We start from the raw sequence: 16,818 nt of genomic DNA, 5'->3' as shown, positions 1-16,818 counted from the left end.
TCTCTCTCTGTCCTCTCTCTCTCTCTCTCTCTCTCTTTCTCCTCTCTCTCCTCCCGCAGGCCACGGAGGCACAGATCCAGAGCCTTGGACAGACGCCATCTCAGTTGCTTATTGAGCCACATCCTCCTCGCAGCTCCGCCATGCACCTGGTGAGAGCAACGGGCATGCTGGGAAAATTCTCTCTGCGGCGTGAGGGAGGGCATGTGAGCATGCATTCGCACAGGGACTGACGAGTGTATGCATGCGGATGTGTACGTTTGGGTGCACCGTTAAGAGAATTTCGAAGCTATGTTTTCCTTCAATCTGGTTTCGCATTTGTATCCGTTAGCAAAAGAAAGGCGACGTTTCAGAGTTTTTATGCACCACGTCAAGGTCACAGTGCAACAACTTCATGTGTAGCAGCTGTCCTCATCATTTCTATACTTGTTAATGTATAATGGTGCAGTGTAGAGGGAAGAGTGATCTCTGCTGGCCCGATATCTTCCTTCCACAGCTGTAAACTAGTCTTCCCTGTCTAATCCATGTAAGAGGCCAGCATAGCCCTCATTATCCCCATCCCCACATCTCTCTCTGTCTCTCTCTCTCTCTCTCTCTCTCTCTCTCTCTCTCTCTCTCTCTCTCTCTGACTGACTTTCCCGGTAAGAAACTTTGCAAGAACGTGTCCCTTGGAGACCTTTTAGTTGCAAGGCTGCAATACCGTGCAGTCAGTCAGTGAGGAGGAAATTTACACGGCAGGATCACAGCTAAAGGCTAAGGGCTCGATTATTGTCAGTTACCACAGCTCCACTCCACGCTTAGTCCATCTTTGGGAGGAGCTGATTGGAATTTATTGTTGTTGGAAAATCGACAAAAGAGAAAATTTAAAGTGCGTCCCTCTTTCTTTTATGTTCTTTCTCTGTAGACAAAAACTGAGATACATGTATAAATATCATCTCATAGTTATGGCCTGCTCCATCCCATTCTCCATATGTCTCCCCCCTGTCTGATCAATCCTCTCTTTTACTCCACCGTTTGGAGGGGAGGGCAGAAGCCAAACTTTGTTCTCTCTCTCTCTCTCTCTCTCTCTCTCTCTCCATTCTTTCGCCCCCTCCCCTCCTCCATCCCTGTACATGAAGCTGTCCTCTGTGTCTGTACCTGGTAAAACTTTACCTCCAACCTCCACACTAATTGCATCTCTCCATTCTCCCTCCTTCTCTCCATCTTCCCGTGTCGTTCATTCTCCACCCCCCCATCCCCCATTTCCTGCCCCTTCCTTCCCTCTCGCCACCCTCCTCTTCCTCTCATGCTGTATTACTCTCATCCACCTTCTCCGTTGCTCTTTGCCCTGCCTTCTCTCTTTTCTTTCTCCTTCCTCTCTTCTACTCAACAGTGTTTCCTTCCCCAGAGTCCACTCATGTTCAAGGACCAGATGCAGCAGGATGTCATCATGGTGCTGAAGTTCCCGTCCAACTCTCCGGTCACCCATGTGGCGGCCAACACCCTGCCCCACCTCAACGTGCCGGCCGTGGTCACAGTCACCTGCAGCCGCCTCTTCGCTGTCAACCGGTGGCACAACACCGTCGGTGAGTTGAGTGAAGTGCTAGAACCCCCCCTCACACACACACACACACACACACACACACACACACACACACACACACACACGTGTGGCGGGTGTCATCTGGCATGTATACCTGTAGTGTTTGTATGTGCTTGCGTGCAAACGCATACATTTCTACACACATCCACACGCACACAAACACTCATAAAAGCAATGACGTGCAACACCACATGTGCTACCTACCACAGCAGCGGCGCTGTGAAATCACTTCATCACAGCCTGCACGGCGGCGCTCTAGCTAGCAGCCACAGTGTGCCGTGCCGGCTCTGTTCGAGAGTCAGACTCACAGGTAAAGTTGACCAAAGAGTGCTTCCACATGTTCGCTCTCAGGCATGTGTGAACAACATTAGCCACAGAGCCCCTCCCCAAGAACCAGCCTCACCTCAAGGTCAGAAGGCCAGCACAATGGTTACTGGGAAATTAGGCCGCAACTGCACCACAATCCGCTCACACTTCCCCATCTGTCACCGTGGAAACACATGTCACACAGGACCAAAGAGTCTGCCCTGCCATGGCCAGGCTTACCATTCAGACACTAATGAATACAGCTGCAGCACCACTGCCATCCTGTTGCAATGGAAGAAAATGTGGTCTGGCTTCCAGAATAATGACGATAATAAGGCCTCCATATTTCCAAGCATGTTGCTCCAATTCAAGAAAGGCCACAAGGGGAAAATAGTCTGTTGGACCACCAGAATCATCAGATGCAGGAGTCAGCCAGGGTTCTGAACACAGGAGCAGGTGTGTGCACGCGTGCGTGCGTGCACGCACGCACATTTATGCTTGAGTGCCCGTGTCTACAGATCAACTAACCTCAGTGATCCATTGTCTCATTGCATGTCTATCTGATTCCAGGTCTCAGAGGAGCACCCGGCTACTCCCTGGAGCAGGCCCATCACCTGCCCATAGAGATGGACTCTCTGATAGGTAAGGAAGGATACCCGAAGGCTTGCATCATACCCAAACACATGCATGACTTGCGACTCACAAAACACAAAATGCGCACTGTGTGACAAGAATCAGTGATCCATCCCAGCAATGAATTACACGTCTGTCACTGTGATCAAATTCACACTTTCATTGACCTCTTAATCGGAAAATGTCGACAGTACCCGTAACATCTCTGTATAGTAATATGGCATGTGTCTGCTTTCTGCAGCTAACAATTCTGGAAGCAACAAGCGTCAGATCACAGACCTAGTGGACCAGAGCATCCAGATCACCACGCACTGTTTTGTGGTGACAGCTGACAACCACTACATCCTGGTGTGTGGCTTCTGGGACAAGAGCTTCCGTGTGTACTCCTCAGAGACAGGTAGGTTACACTGTAAACACTATTTTCTATAGAGGTGTTCACTGAAGGGTGGAGGTCTTACAAAGAGAATAATACAGTGCTTGGAGTTCATGACATGACTAGTAGACTTGGTTTGTAATGGATGACTATATTAACTGAGTCATTCATATTTTGTAATCCCTTTTTTATTTTACCTTTCTCTGTCATTTCTCTTTCACCACGCAGTGTTTATGTTTACATTTATTTACCATGGACTGTTTTACTTTGAAATATCCCTTCAAGGGTGTCCGGTGGCGCAGGCAGGGGTAAAGTTCCCACCCACCACTTTGGAGACTGAGATTTGATTTGTCCACAGTGCCTCCGATGTGGCCGGCCACTCCAAGCAATATACTGTAATTGGCAGTGTTGGCAGTGTGCAGCCAGCAGGGGAGGGTGTTTTCTGTCACTGCAGTAGCGACTCCAGCAGGTTGCTGCAAGGAGCAACAAGGAGCAGAAATGGGAGGGATAGTGTGTTCCTCCACGAGCGTTATGCCCTCCCGGTGAAACCTTTCACTGTCAACTGAATAGAAGTGGCTTCATGGTAACTCCAATGGTATCAGAGGGGACATGTTTTCTACAGCATTCCCAGCCCAAACAGTAGGGCTTGGCAGTGACGGATATATACTGTGTATATATAGGGGAAAGTGGCATAAATACTAAACAGAAAAACAAAAAGCAATTCCACTTCAACCTCAAATGTTATATTACCACAATGGTGATGGAACAATTTCATAACCTCATTGGACCAATACAGTAAGTAGTACACCAAAGTTAATTACCGGAATGAGTGACCATAAAAACAATACTATAAAACTGTAGGATTTAACTTCAAAACAACTAATTTCCTACTGTAAACCAAACAGAGTTTTAAAGCACTTCCAAATGAGGTGGAAATGAAATGCAAACACAGGCACTAGTGTTTAAACATTTCAGGGTTGGTCACAGTTGGCAATCATCATGAACAGCAAACCTCTGAGTGTGTGTGTGTGTGTGTGTGTGTGTGTGTGTGTGTGTGTGTGTGTGTGTGTGTGTGTGTGTGTGTGTGTGTGTGTGTGTGTGTGTGTGTGTGTGTGTGTGTGTGTGTGTGTGTGTGTGTGTGTGTGTGTGTGTGTGTGTGTGTGTGTGTGTGTGTGTGTGTGTGTGTGTGTGTGTGTGTGTGTGTGTGTGCTCTACCTCTAGGCAAACTCACTCAGATAGTTTTCGGCCACTGGGATGTGGTAACCTGCCTAGCCAGGTCAGAGTCCTACATTGGTGGAGACTGCTACATCGTCTCTGGTTCGAGGGACGCAACACTGCTGCTGTGGTACTGGAGCGGCAGGCATCACATCATTGGAGACAATCCAAATAATAGTGAGTATCCATCAAAACACACAAGGTGAAACAAACAGCATGCATTCCAACATCATTGCTGTTGTGCAGAAAACATGCATTTCCATATTATTAGTGTTTCTTCATAAATTAATGTCATATTTTCACGTAAAAGTAGCAAAAATATCAGATCTACAACAAAACTCAATTCAAGTGCACACCCAATTCATAAATAACGTTCCAATTTTGGAGTTCTGACTCATGGACTAAGAACCACAAAGAACTGAACCGGTTCCCATTGGGAACCAACCGGTGGAAAAGGGGCATCATTGAGTATTTTTTGCTATTTTTGAACAACTAGACCACGCAAGTCGGAATCGATTTGAATAAGTGTATGCACATAACGGTTGGATTGGTGGTTCTGAACAACCACCGAGCCGACCGACTTTCTGCCGGGAAGTGGGAACCACACTCCCTTGGGTCTTCGGTGATACGCACGCAGAGTTTGAAGTTGTTCCGTGAGCTTGTGATATCTCAGAGGGATGTCAGAGCGTGACATAATCAGCGACACCAGCAAGATTTCTATAACTGTCTGCATGCCAGCTAGGTCTCCATGGACATGTTATATGTGTGATGTCCACCGTCCAGTACATGTTACATTTGTGATGCCTATAGCTTTACCCTCTGGACAGGAATAATAATCATTTTATAGGGCTTTGTGTTTCAGCAATGAATGTTGCTTTTGTTGTTAGAAAACATGTTTAAATACATACAGTATACCTAACATTTGCATGCTCTAAGTCGATATTACTGTTGTTTTTGTGTTTGTTTTATTATATGGTATATGGAGACAGAGGCTTTAATAATATGTATTAAGCTCAGAAATAAAATAATTTCTGAGCCATAAAAAAATGTGTAGAGACAACAAGGATAGGATCGTTTATCCTCACTGTGGCAGCCTGTGATATATTAGTGTGATTCATTATGTTAAGCTATGTTGCTTTCAAGTGGAGAACTCCAGATGTCTTTGCATTCAACATGGTAAACCCTAGTGTGTGATTTCTTCTGCTCAGTTCATTTAGTTCCTCATTCCCACTGATTGGCTGTGTTCAAAACAATCCATCAGGGTAGGGAATGCAGCAATGACTACAAGTGACCATATAATTATGGAACTAGATAGCAAAACTACAAAGAGACAGTGTTCATTTTATTTTGAAATAATGGTGTGCAAGTGCTTGTGTATGTGCATGCACACGTGTCTATGTGTAAGTGTGTTAGATAGATCCCATGTTTCTATAAGTGTCACATGATGTTCTAGGAGCTCTGGCTTAAGTATAAGTGTTTTCTAATTAACTTCACTGAGGCTCAGACAGTTAATTAAGAATTTCAGCTTGGTTGCCTCCAATTAGCAGGGGGCAATATCACTTGTGTTATTGCAGCAAGAAAACACTATTCCCCTGATATTCACACTACTAGCCTACTGCTTACAATGCATCTTCAGCAGACAAAGACACGGGGACAACACATACTGTATCTCGAGAAACAGGAGATGGAATGTGTAATGAAAATATAAATCATTTACGGTATCCTATCAATAAATGATTGTGTTATGAGTAATGTTGTGTGGTGTAGAGTAGACGATACAAACAGAATTATTTGATTTGAGTCAGTCTTTCAGTGTGCAGTTTTGGCACACAGTTGGTGATAACAGGCAGCTGGAACCAGAGTTGAGTATGTATGGGAGATTCACTGACAAGAGATTGCAATAAAAGGGCTCAGTGGGAATAGCTTTACGTGCAGTATGTTCTAATGATAGCTGTGGTCATTGTTAATATCATAAAGGTCATTGCAAAGTTCACATGGAGATGACAGCCATTTGAAAGAACATTATGGTGGACCTTTTGCAATTGGACCAGTTCTTGATAGTCTGTAGATTAAGTTAAGTTCACTAATACTGAACCACTTATGCTTTATCTATGGCCCTCTCCTTTTTTCCCTCAGTGGTTCCCAAACTGTGGTGCGTGCACCCCTTGTGGTGCGTGAGCGCCTTCTAAGGGTGCGCAACATGAAATGTCTAATGGTGGTGCTATGGTTTTATTTTAAATATATTAACATATTATGCCAATATATGGCAAGTAATGCAGCATATAGCCTATGCTGCATATATTATGCCATATTCAGGTTCATATAATTATTATAAAATTATTATTATAAAAATTATGTGCATATATGTTGATAAAAAGGAAATATATGTCTCTAGATAGATTAAGACATTTATATTTCCATGTGGGGGCTAGCAGGTCGATAGGTGGGAACGGTTTTGCCGACGTGCTAATGGGGGGGCCATTTAAAACAATCAGTTGTTGTTTTTCTTGTCTTTTCGCCGCCTCTCTTCGAAGTTAGGTGCTGTCTACACGAGGACGTATTCTGCGTTACCTGCACAAGTACTTAGCCGATCTGCCACACGGAGACTGCGTTTTGGGGGACTTAACCGGTTCTTTTTTAAACCGGCTCCCAGAGTGACAAACTTGGGAGACACTACTTTGTCGTCACCGTGTGTACAGCGAATGCCGCCTATTTGCTGAAACGGTGCCGCCATAGATCCCTCGCCCCCTCCAAACTAACCTCACGTCATCAGGCTTTTTACCTCCAGTACATTACTGGTGTAGTGTAGAATAGATTAGTATATATATCTAAGATAGGCAGCACACAGCCACCGCTCCTCCGGAGCGCTCTACCGCTCTCGTCTGGACGACATGCATAATTAACATAACCGCAATGTGTGACTGGGCCACGGCCCGTGTGGCCCAATGGTCCCTACGCCGGTGCTCACAATGCGTTGCAATACCACTGTGAGCTTGTACAGTGCAGTATGTTATTTTTCTCACCTATTTCATTAAAGGATATTTTCCATGAGTGGTGAGTGTCATTGAAAACACACCTACTTTCTACAAAGGTACAGCTGAAGGTTATGTAAATATACTGTGTACAGTACTTTAGCAGCACTCCTCATCGCTGTCCTTTCAGTTGCTGACCTTGCTTGTCTGATAAATGAATTTTACGCACACCACACAAACAAAGGCTGCATGTGTCTTAAATGTACAATAATTAAAACAACGTGCACCTCAATTACGGCCCTTGCGTCTCAGGCCAGGACCATCACACTGAGGGGATATTTGCACCAGGTAATTGTTGGCGGCTGACTCCGGAGGTTCCCTAGGGCCGAGGGGAGAGTGGGTGAGCAGATACGCGGTGCAGGGTGATTGAATCTTTTGTCGGGTAGGTGAGCCGCACTAGGGCCCCGTTCCCCCCAGGGGACCTTTTCTGACACATGTCCCATTCAGCCCCCTCAGCAACGGGTGCTGGGACTTGACAGCCCTGCTCAGGTCCTGGTCTCTGAGGGGCCGAGCTGCATCGATCACAGGCAAGATCACCGCCTGAACCGCTGTGGTCTGCAGAGGTGATACGCTGAGGGGAGGGGGGTTGGAGGGGGATAACAGAGAAAAGGTCTGACACCTGTCCACATCATCCATCAAGAAGTTCATCCAGGTGGATGTCACACGTGCACCTACTACAGTGTATTAATTGATACTGGTTTGATGTGTGTTAAGCCACTGCAGCCTGTACCTTTCCTAAATCTTTTGGAGAGGATTGAATAGGTGAGTTGAAAAGCAAAACGTCAGAGCATTCTTTGCGTCTTCTAATGGCTCGAAGGAACACATTTTGATGTTCCATATCAAATTGAAATTTGGAGTAACTGAATTTTCTTGAATTCTACAATGGCAAAGAATATTTCAGTACAATGTGGTAATCCCCCTACCCCTTTTATCCACTGTATTGAACTGCTTGATCTTGTGATTATGTTGTGAATTTCATTCATGATTGAGATCCTACATTTTTGGGGAATCACTTTATAGGGATTTTATCACCAACTGAATTAACCCTAGTATCCCTATAGTGAACATTTCCTAATAGGCGAACATTGCACAAAAATCTAGCAGATTACTATGAAAACCTGAAAACCCCTTCCGTCGGACGGTTGGTCACGCCTCCATATATGGCCACGCCTTGTGACATCACGCCTTGTGACACGTCACATCACCATATATGGCCGTCTAAAACCCTTATAACTCCATGATATATGGAGCTGACCTGTTCTGACATTCCTGTTGATCCTTCCCTACCGTCCTTCCTCTTCATGTCTCCCTTTTGACTGATACCTACCTATCCATTCAAACTCTAGACGGGCCCGCCCCAAAGTTATTAGTGCAGCCGCCCGCGTTCGGCAGCCTGTACACTCAAGATACTGCCACCCTTAGATCTCCATATATGGCCAGTACAGAATTCATTCCATATGTTAAACCCCATGCCAAACTCAAAGAAAATGTTTCACTTTCCATCTAAATTCTTATTACGTATTACATTCTCGTATTACATTCTCAGTTGGGATTCACCATCCCAGCATGGATCAAGAGACAAATCAGTGTTTTGTAAACCGAAGGTTTAGGGTTCAAAACTCAACACTCAAACTAAAACAAATCAAACAACCAAAACAGCTTTCAAATCAAATTGATGTAATACAACCAAACGTGTGTCTCAATAAAAAACTTAAAAGTGATCAACTCAAACTGGTGACAAGAAAAAACACTTTAAATCAATGATAAATAAGATGCCACAATAAAATCAAACTAATAATGTGAAATATAAGAAGAAGAAAAAAGTTAAAAATAATGAAATGCTTTGCTTAATACAGGCATGTCCTCCTCCTGGAGGTGGGCTCCATCCATGCTCCTCCCTAGAGATAAAACAGACCTTAAAATACTGCCCATCTCTGCCTGCTGCTGTGTGGGAGCCCTGGGTCTCTCACATTCAAGGGCGGCTCCAGGTGCCATGATGAAACTCCCCTCACTAACCTCTCCCCCAGCCATCATCAATCATGTGACACATGGGATGGAATCAAGTGGCTTGGCTGTCATCACTGGGAGTTGCACCATTTACATGACAATTAAAAGGGACCTCGCTGCCAGCAGATGTGTGTCACACTCAATATGCATGTATTTTCATGTTTTTATTGCCTGATGAATAGATGTTGATTTTAGATTGTTATGCGAAAAACCAATTTTCGGTACATTTTGGCGGCTACACAGAGGAATAAATTGTCAAATTTGGTGAATATGTCATGGCTAAAATGATGCAATTCAGTTTGATAGACTCAGTGTTATGTGTCATCTTTCAGGTGACTACCCAGCTCCACGAGCTGTCCTGACTGGTCATGACCATGAGGTGGTGTGTGTGTCGGTCTGCGCTGAGCTGGGCCTGGTCATCAGCGGTGCCAAAGGTCAGTAGCACATGGATTCTATTTTTCTGAACCTGAACCTGAACCTGAAACTTGGCTGACAGAAGATCAGTATGTTTTGGATTGTAGAAAGATATAAAATGGCCTTATTATAGAGTTAACAGTTGCCTTCATAATAGTGTTGATTGTCTGCTTACCAACATTACTCAAAGTAGACCACAGTGTTAAGCACATTAACCCTGGCGTCCCTATTTTGGACAAATAAAATGAAAATATATTTTATTTCTCAAAAATAGCTAAAATCGCCGATCTACACGCAATGTGAGGTAATCGGGTGCGACGTGTTGAGAGCTTGTAGATTGGCTCTGTTTATTTTGGATATATGTTTGGCTATGTGTTTATAAGTATAACCTCATATGTCCAAACAGTTACTGTTCAGGATTCAAATAACAGATCTACAGTACAAGCTCAAAAGGCATCACTTCGCGCCCTGTTTCGAGCGGCAGCTTGGCCACTTTTGATATACTTTTGTGTGAGACTGTAGTTAGTATGATCAAGTAGGGCATTAATTTACGAAAAGTTAAAATATGGAGATGGCGGTTTATGTCCGACAGCAACGATATAGGGCTTTATCAGTTAAAGAGCTGTTACCGAACACTAACTATAACTATAGCTAACGATACGAGCATTCACAGTGATGAAAGATGTTCTGTAAACAGTGTCATGCTGCGCAGTCCAGCTGAGTGAGCTTGTGTCAGAGCCCAGACGGAGGGGGGGAGAGAGAGAGGGAGAGAGATCTAATCTGTCTTCAGTGGTGCTGAAAGACCCATATGGATAATCGGACTGATTATTAATAAGGAGGCGAGATAGTTGTACCCGAGTCCTGAGATAATGCCAGCTAGCCTACCAGCTATCATTAACTATTCATAATCGTCTCCTCATCTCTGTTAATAACAAAACTTTGCAAGGGTGAAATGAGACCGATTGCATCCCAGATGTCCTGGTGGAGTTTAAATGACTTTCGATGTTATCGCTCAAAGAGTGACCCAAACGATACCGTCCACGACTAGTTGTCAATATATTTGTGGTGTGGACATTGCCATCCATTTGAGTTCAAAACTAGAAAAGTTCTCCTCGGAGCACATGTCTCGGTCAGCAATGTTCAGAATGCGGCAATCACCTTTTACCTTTTACTTGTTTGTGCATTCGTGCATGTGTAGTCTGTGTACCGATGCCTGCACATGTGCATATGTGTCTTTTGTCTGGTTTTGAAGAGGGCCCATGTCTAGTCCACACCATCACAGGCGACCTGCTGCGGGCTTTGGAGGGTCCAGACAACTGGCAGTGTCCACGCCTCATCTCAGTGTCCAGTGAAGGCCACTGCATCATCTGCTATGAGAGGGGACGCTTCTGCAACTTCAGCATCAATGGGAAACTGCTCGCACAGATGGAGGTCAATGATTCTACCAGGGTAAGCAGATTGTTTACGTGTTTTCTTTTTATTATTTCTCACTAGCCTGCTCCATGAACAATACAGAATGGATCTTGGCTCACAGATGTATTCTCAGACTTTCATCTGTCTCTAGGCTATTCTCCTAAGCAGTGATGGACAAAACCTGGTGACGGGAGGGGACAATGGCGTGGTAGAAGTGTGGCAGGCCTGTGACTTCAAACAGCTCTACATCTACCCTGGCTGTGATGCTGGTGTCCGAGCCATGGACCTTTCACACGATCAAAGGTTAACTTAGAACATTGCAGTCATTAGCAGCAAAATACAGCGAGTACTTTTATAGGCACTGAAAGGGAGGTTGTGTGTGTGTGTGTGTGTGTGTGTGTGTGTGTGTGTGTGTGTGTGTGTGTGTGTGTGTGTGTGTGTGTGTGTGTGTGTGTGTGTGTGTGTGTGTGTGTGTGTTTTAAGGCTGTACCCTAGCCCTTATTTTAGGTCTCAAACTTCGGCAGGAATTTGAGTGAACATTCGGACCAATCATGACAAACACAATTTTTCGGGCCAAACAAAGAATTAGAAAGTAGATAAAACGGCAGGTTACTTACAACACGTTTTGTTCTTCTTTGTAATTATTTGGTCCAAAATAGTGTGTGTTGTCATGATTTGTCACGACAAGAGTTGGCTTCGTACGACGTTAAATGTCTTTAAATAAATAAGTTTTGAAATGCCTATGGAGAAAATGAAATGGAGAATAATTTCCTGGGCCACTCGTCGTTCTGAAAGGGGAAGGGACTGCGACGCTCTATTGTGCAAAAGGATGCCTGTTTAACAGATTAAATGTAATCAGCAGGGCGCAGCAGGGAATCGAACCCCATCCCAGTAAACCAGGAGCTCCATGCCTGTGCCAAAGTGCTTAGTTTGCGATGCAACGCAAAAACCTACCCTAGGAGTAGGAGCCCTACCCTACCAGCCCTACCCTACCAGCAGCAAAGAATACAAAAACAGATACTTACCGTAAACCATCACGTTCTTCTGCAGATGACAGGCAGTGTCCACAAGTTAGGTGAAATGACAGAATCGGCCGAAATTGTGGCAGTCGACGCAAAAGATGCAACGCAAACGAGTGCAACAGCAGGCAGCCCGACGCGACGCAACCGCAGGAAGCCGGAACGCAAACGCAAAAACGAGAGCAACACCATCAGTACCCTGCAGAACCACACCAGCGACAGCAAAGGACAATAAACAAGATTTGTACTCACTGCGCAGCAAGCAGCTCTTCCCAGCAGCAGCTATAGCGTACAGTTCCTACCTCAATGTCTTGTGCAGGGAGGGGGGCATCGGTCTGGGACACTTCACATGGGCTCCAGGGTGGGGGTCCTCGGAAGCCTAAATTGGTGGGGCTGTGGGCCCACGGACATGGCTCGTCTTAGGGTCCAGGGCTTGGTGCTGCCTACACCACTGGTGCAGTGACTCTTCATATTCTGGAATTACATGAAGAGAAAAGATAAGTGTCATTAGTGTTATGTAGGCCTACATCACATTAGAAACACATGTGGCTGTATAGCCTTGTCAGCCCCCACAACCCATATTTTACAACTTAACATCCCTCCCCCATTTTTAATATATACATTTTCCCCCAACTTTTGAAATATGTTTTCCCTTCAGCTTTGAATGAAGTTTAAGCCCAACATTGTATTGTGGGTTTGTGACAATACCAATTTTATATTGAAGATGAAGTGTTAGCATGTTTAACCAAATGGACCCTTACAGCTCTCTGTGTACAAATGGAACCAAATGGACCCTGTCCACTGTCAAGTGTTTGAATGCCAGTCAAAAAGACACCATGAGCCATATTGGAACAGTTACCTTAACTCTTGTTATAAAACATAACTCACATCTCAGTGGCATTCATTAACAGATCAAGTTCCCCAAACTGAATCATTTAAAACAAAGCTAAAGGTTTAAGTTTAATATTTAGTTACCTTCTTGCTACAGCCAGACGGTGTGTAACTTCTTGCTACAGACAGACCAAACACACACCAGGAAGAATACATCAGAATGCTGCTTCCACTTCCGCTTTATATAGTTGAGGCCATCACAGGAGCCAATCAGCAGCTTGGCTCCTCCTAAACGTTAGCCAATCACACACACACACGCGCGCAGGCAGGCAGGCAGGCAGGCAGGCAGAGAGAGAGAGAGAGAGAGAGAGAACTAACCTTTTTCTCAAATTGTGCCGTGCTGGTGTGGGTGGGTGTGTTTGTTGCTGATTGGCTGCAGGCCCATCACTAAATGAATGTGCACAGGGGATTTTAGAGAGGGACAGCACAACAAGGAGATAGACATAACTTCTGACAGGAATGCACGAGAAACTTACTTTTTAACATATATTACATTCTCGCCGAGATATATTTTCGAGTTAATAAAAAAGGAAAAAAAAAAATATATATATATATATATTTTTTTTTAAACAGAATGGTTCAAACCCATTAATTAAGATTCGAGTGCCAACCCTAACGAGCGAACATTCGAACCTTGAATGTTTGGGGACAGCCTTGTGTGTGTGTGTGTGTGTGTGTGTGTGTGTGTGTGTGGTTGGCTGGTGTTTCCTTCATGCTTGTCAGTGCACATTTAAGGAAGTGGAATATTCACCAATCTGTGGCTTTAAATAGATAGAAGCTACAGTTGCCATGGAGACAGACAGCTAGGTGTTTTGAATGTACCTGTTTATATTTTGTGGTACTTGCAACAATGTGGCCCACTTAACAGTCATTAACAGAGTCCAACTCAGCCAATTAATGCATACAGTATAAATCCCCTCACCGCCATGAGGCCAGGGCTACTGTTTACATCCCGCCTATTGGGAAAATCCAATGGAATGTGGTCTTCAGGCAGGGCCACTCTGCTACAGCATAGTGCAGAAGCAGGGCTATTCCATCCTCTACTGTAGGCCAGGGAGCAAGGGGGCCCCAAATATTTGGCATAACATTAATATAAAAAGTAAAAACTATGAATGTTGGCTGCCGCTGCTTTACAGCTATTAGCATGACATCATCATGTGACCCTGGCAGTCAAGGGAGGTTCGAGAGCCTGAACACAGTTACGGTCCGCACCCACAGGCCAACTCCCTTTCAGCCCTGTGGTGGGCACGCCTCAGAGCCAGTCTCGAGCAGAGACCCACTACCAGCCCATCCACTACCAGCCCATTTAAACCTGTTAATCGCATACAATTCAACTTCTTATGACTAACTTAACAACTCCACCCAAGGCTAGTAGAGGACAGACATACAGACAAGAGACAATAAGGGGCTTTCATTCAGCACTAGCCGCACATGAACAGTATTGTAATTTTTTATGCATCAGTTACCTTTGGGCCTAACAAATGCTGAAATTCACGCTGAAAACAACCAAAAACAGCAATAATGGGACTCCATCAGAAGTACTTTGAGGCGAAAACAAATCAGTGGATTTGTCATTTACTTAAGGCCAAGACATTTTTCCTCGTTAAGTTGAAGTGAGGTAACACAAGGAAACCATGTTCATGAACTCCCTTAACAGAGGGGTATTCTGCTGCCTGCTCTGTTCGTTGTGCTTGAACAGTTAAGCCCCGAGGCTGTAGCAGTATAAGTCGAGCTTGTGAAATCAGCTGCTTTTCCTACATACCGGCCAGTCATGGACACAAGGGCACAGGGCCTGCAGATGGACACTGGGACTCAATAGTCCACTTCAGCGAGCGGACAGAGGGGCTCAATTTACTGTCGCAGCCCCTGATGACCTCCTGATTTTCTCCATTCACCACTCTAGAGACATTTTAGCAAGCTGCTCTTAGTCGAGGAAATAGTCACACTTGTCTTGAAAACATGATTTAGTCAGTAGGTGATACCTCTCCTACCAGAAATGCTCTATTAATAACTGCGTGGGGGTTAGGCTATGTACCTTTCATAATTTTAACGAGTTTACTTTGTTGTTTATATATTTTTCAGTTTTTACTGTCTCCATTTTGCTTGCAAGCTTGTCCGTCTGTGTGCTGTCATTGTGTGAATATTCATGCAATTGTTTTTGCCCCATTCAGGACTTTGATCACTGGCATGGCCTCTGGGAGTATCGTGGCATTTAATATAGATTTCAACCGCTGGCACTATGAGCATCAGAACAAGTATTGAGAAGAGCGAGAGGCAGCTCATGGATGGCTGAACTGTTACCAGGGACCCGCCAGCGATAGAGCTGCCTTGAAGAGGCTCCACAGAAGCAGGTGGAGATCCAACAGACTAGAGAACACTAATGCTTTAACCACATAAACCCTGTATACTTCATAGTAGGTCAAAAGAGAAAATAGCTGATCTACGAGCTCACAACGTGTCATGTTGTGAACTTGTTTATGCTGAATGTTTGACTAATATGATATGCGCAATAGGGACACTAGGGTTCATGTGGTTAAGAGGTGTGCTTGGCAACAAGGTCTCAAAAAAGGCCAGATGAATGAATCTGTCCTTCAAAATTCTGCTGGACATTGTACTGTAATTTGGAGCTATTTTCTAAGTTTGGTTGTAATGTCTTGCCTGAGCACCAGCTGAAGCTTTGAGCAGGTCTTGTTCTGATTAGGGAGAGACTGACATCAACCTAATCAGAAGGCCTAGAAAGAAGAAACCATTTCATTGTGGAGAAGATATCATTCTAACTACATGGTGAGTCAATAAAGCATACTTAATGTAAACTGTTACTCAATGTTTGGTTCCTATTTCAAGCAAAAATGTTTGTTCCTATTCAAACTAAAACAAAGCAAATCGTCTGGTAGAATAATTTATACATTTATATGGCTGAAGCATATCTTACCTGGGACTCTTTTCTAGGGGAAAATAAAGTTGAAAACCTGTACAGTACATATCAATATATTTCTTCCTGTAAAGGTTGAAATAATGCTGACAATGACAAATGCTGTTAGATTAGTAACCATTTTGACAGTTAAATCATTCATTACCATAACCTGAACCAATTTATACATATTCAAAAAGGTCGTATGCACTTACAAGTCTTATCAGTCTTATCATGATCACTGATTGCTTATTTTTATAAAAAAGTGGTCTGAAGTATGTGACAAAAAAAGACAGATTTAAAGTTTCTAATGTGCTCTGTAAGGACAATATCATAGTATGTGTGATCTATGTAATTTGTAAGACTTTTGTTTTGATCACGTCAACAAAAATAATATTAAATTGTAATATGTCTATACCATATTTATTTAAAATAGATAACTATTTTGTTTATGAATGACGGCAAGGAATTCATTTTGTTTGTATTATGTAAATGAAATGAAACATATCCAGGTTCAAATGGCAGACTTGGTGAATAATATCTCATGGTTGCATTTGTGTATGTTGTGTGATTGTGACATTTTATGAAAGAAGTGTTGTTTCAGTAAAGAAAATAAAAATAAAGAAAGACAATGGCTTTTCACACACTCCTTTATATTCAGAGACATCTTTTTTAACATTCTTATTACAGTCATTTGTATAACAAACTACTAATTGTAATTCAATTGCCCATTTTTTTGCACATGTAGAATAATGGTGAAAAAACTAGTGCTAGCCTAGACACGTTTTTGTTCAGAAGCTTTGCGGTTGGTTTGTACTGCCATCTAGTGTTATTTGTTGTGTAGAGTCTGGACTCAAAATCAAAGCAGTTCTTTGTTATACATACAGCATCATAGGCAACAGGCTCCCAGGGGTCACATGCGGCCCCCACCTTCACTTACTGTAATGTGGCACTCAGGTTAATATTGTAATACTGATATATTATTGGTTTCAGCTGTTATCAATTCCAAACCTGCAAACATGATC

General features: G+C 43.7%; 1 protein-coding gene across 1 annotated transcript in view; it reads left to right on the top strand.

Moving 5' to 3' along the window:
- nbeab (neurobeachin b) overlaps positions 1-16,400 on the top strand; it is a gene marked incomplete at its 5' end in the record, with an annotated part of 240,535 nt that extends 224,135 nt beyond the window's left edge. The window contains 9 exon segments of the mRNA XM_080772482.1: positions 60-149; positions 1,370-1,562; positions 2,456-2,527; positions 2,760-2,915; positions 4,113-4,283; positions 9,478-9,579; positions 10,812-11,008; positions 11,124-11,275; positions 15,054-16,400. Of these exon segments, the coding sequence (XP_080628608.1) occupies positions 60-149; positions 1,370-1,562; positions 2,456-2,527; positions 2,760-2,915; positions 4,113-4,283; positions 9,478-9,579; positions 10,812-11,008; positions 11,124-11,275; positions 15,054-15,144 (1,224 nt within the window). The 3' untranslated portion in view covers positions 15,145-16,400.
- Between the last annotated feature and the right edge of the window lie 418 nt (positions 16,401-16,818).

Source organism: Protomyctophum bolini, assembly GCF_963924005.1.
Source record: "Protomyctophum bolini genome assembly, chromosome: 9".
Lineage (NCBI taxonomy): Eukaryota > Metazoa > Chordata > Actinopteri > Myctophiformes > Myctophidae > Protomyctophum > Protomyctophum bolini.
The sequence above is the reverse complement of the archived record's forward strand: the minus strand, read 5'-3'. Positions and strand labels throughout refer to the sequence as shown.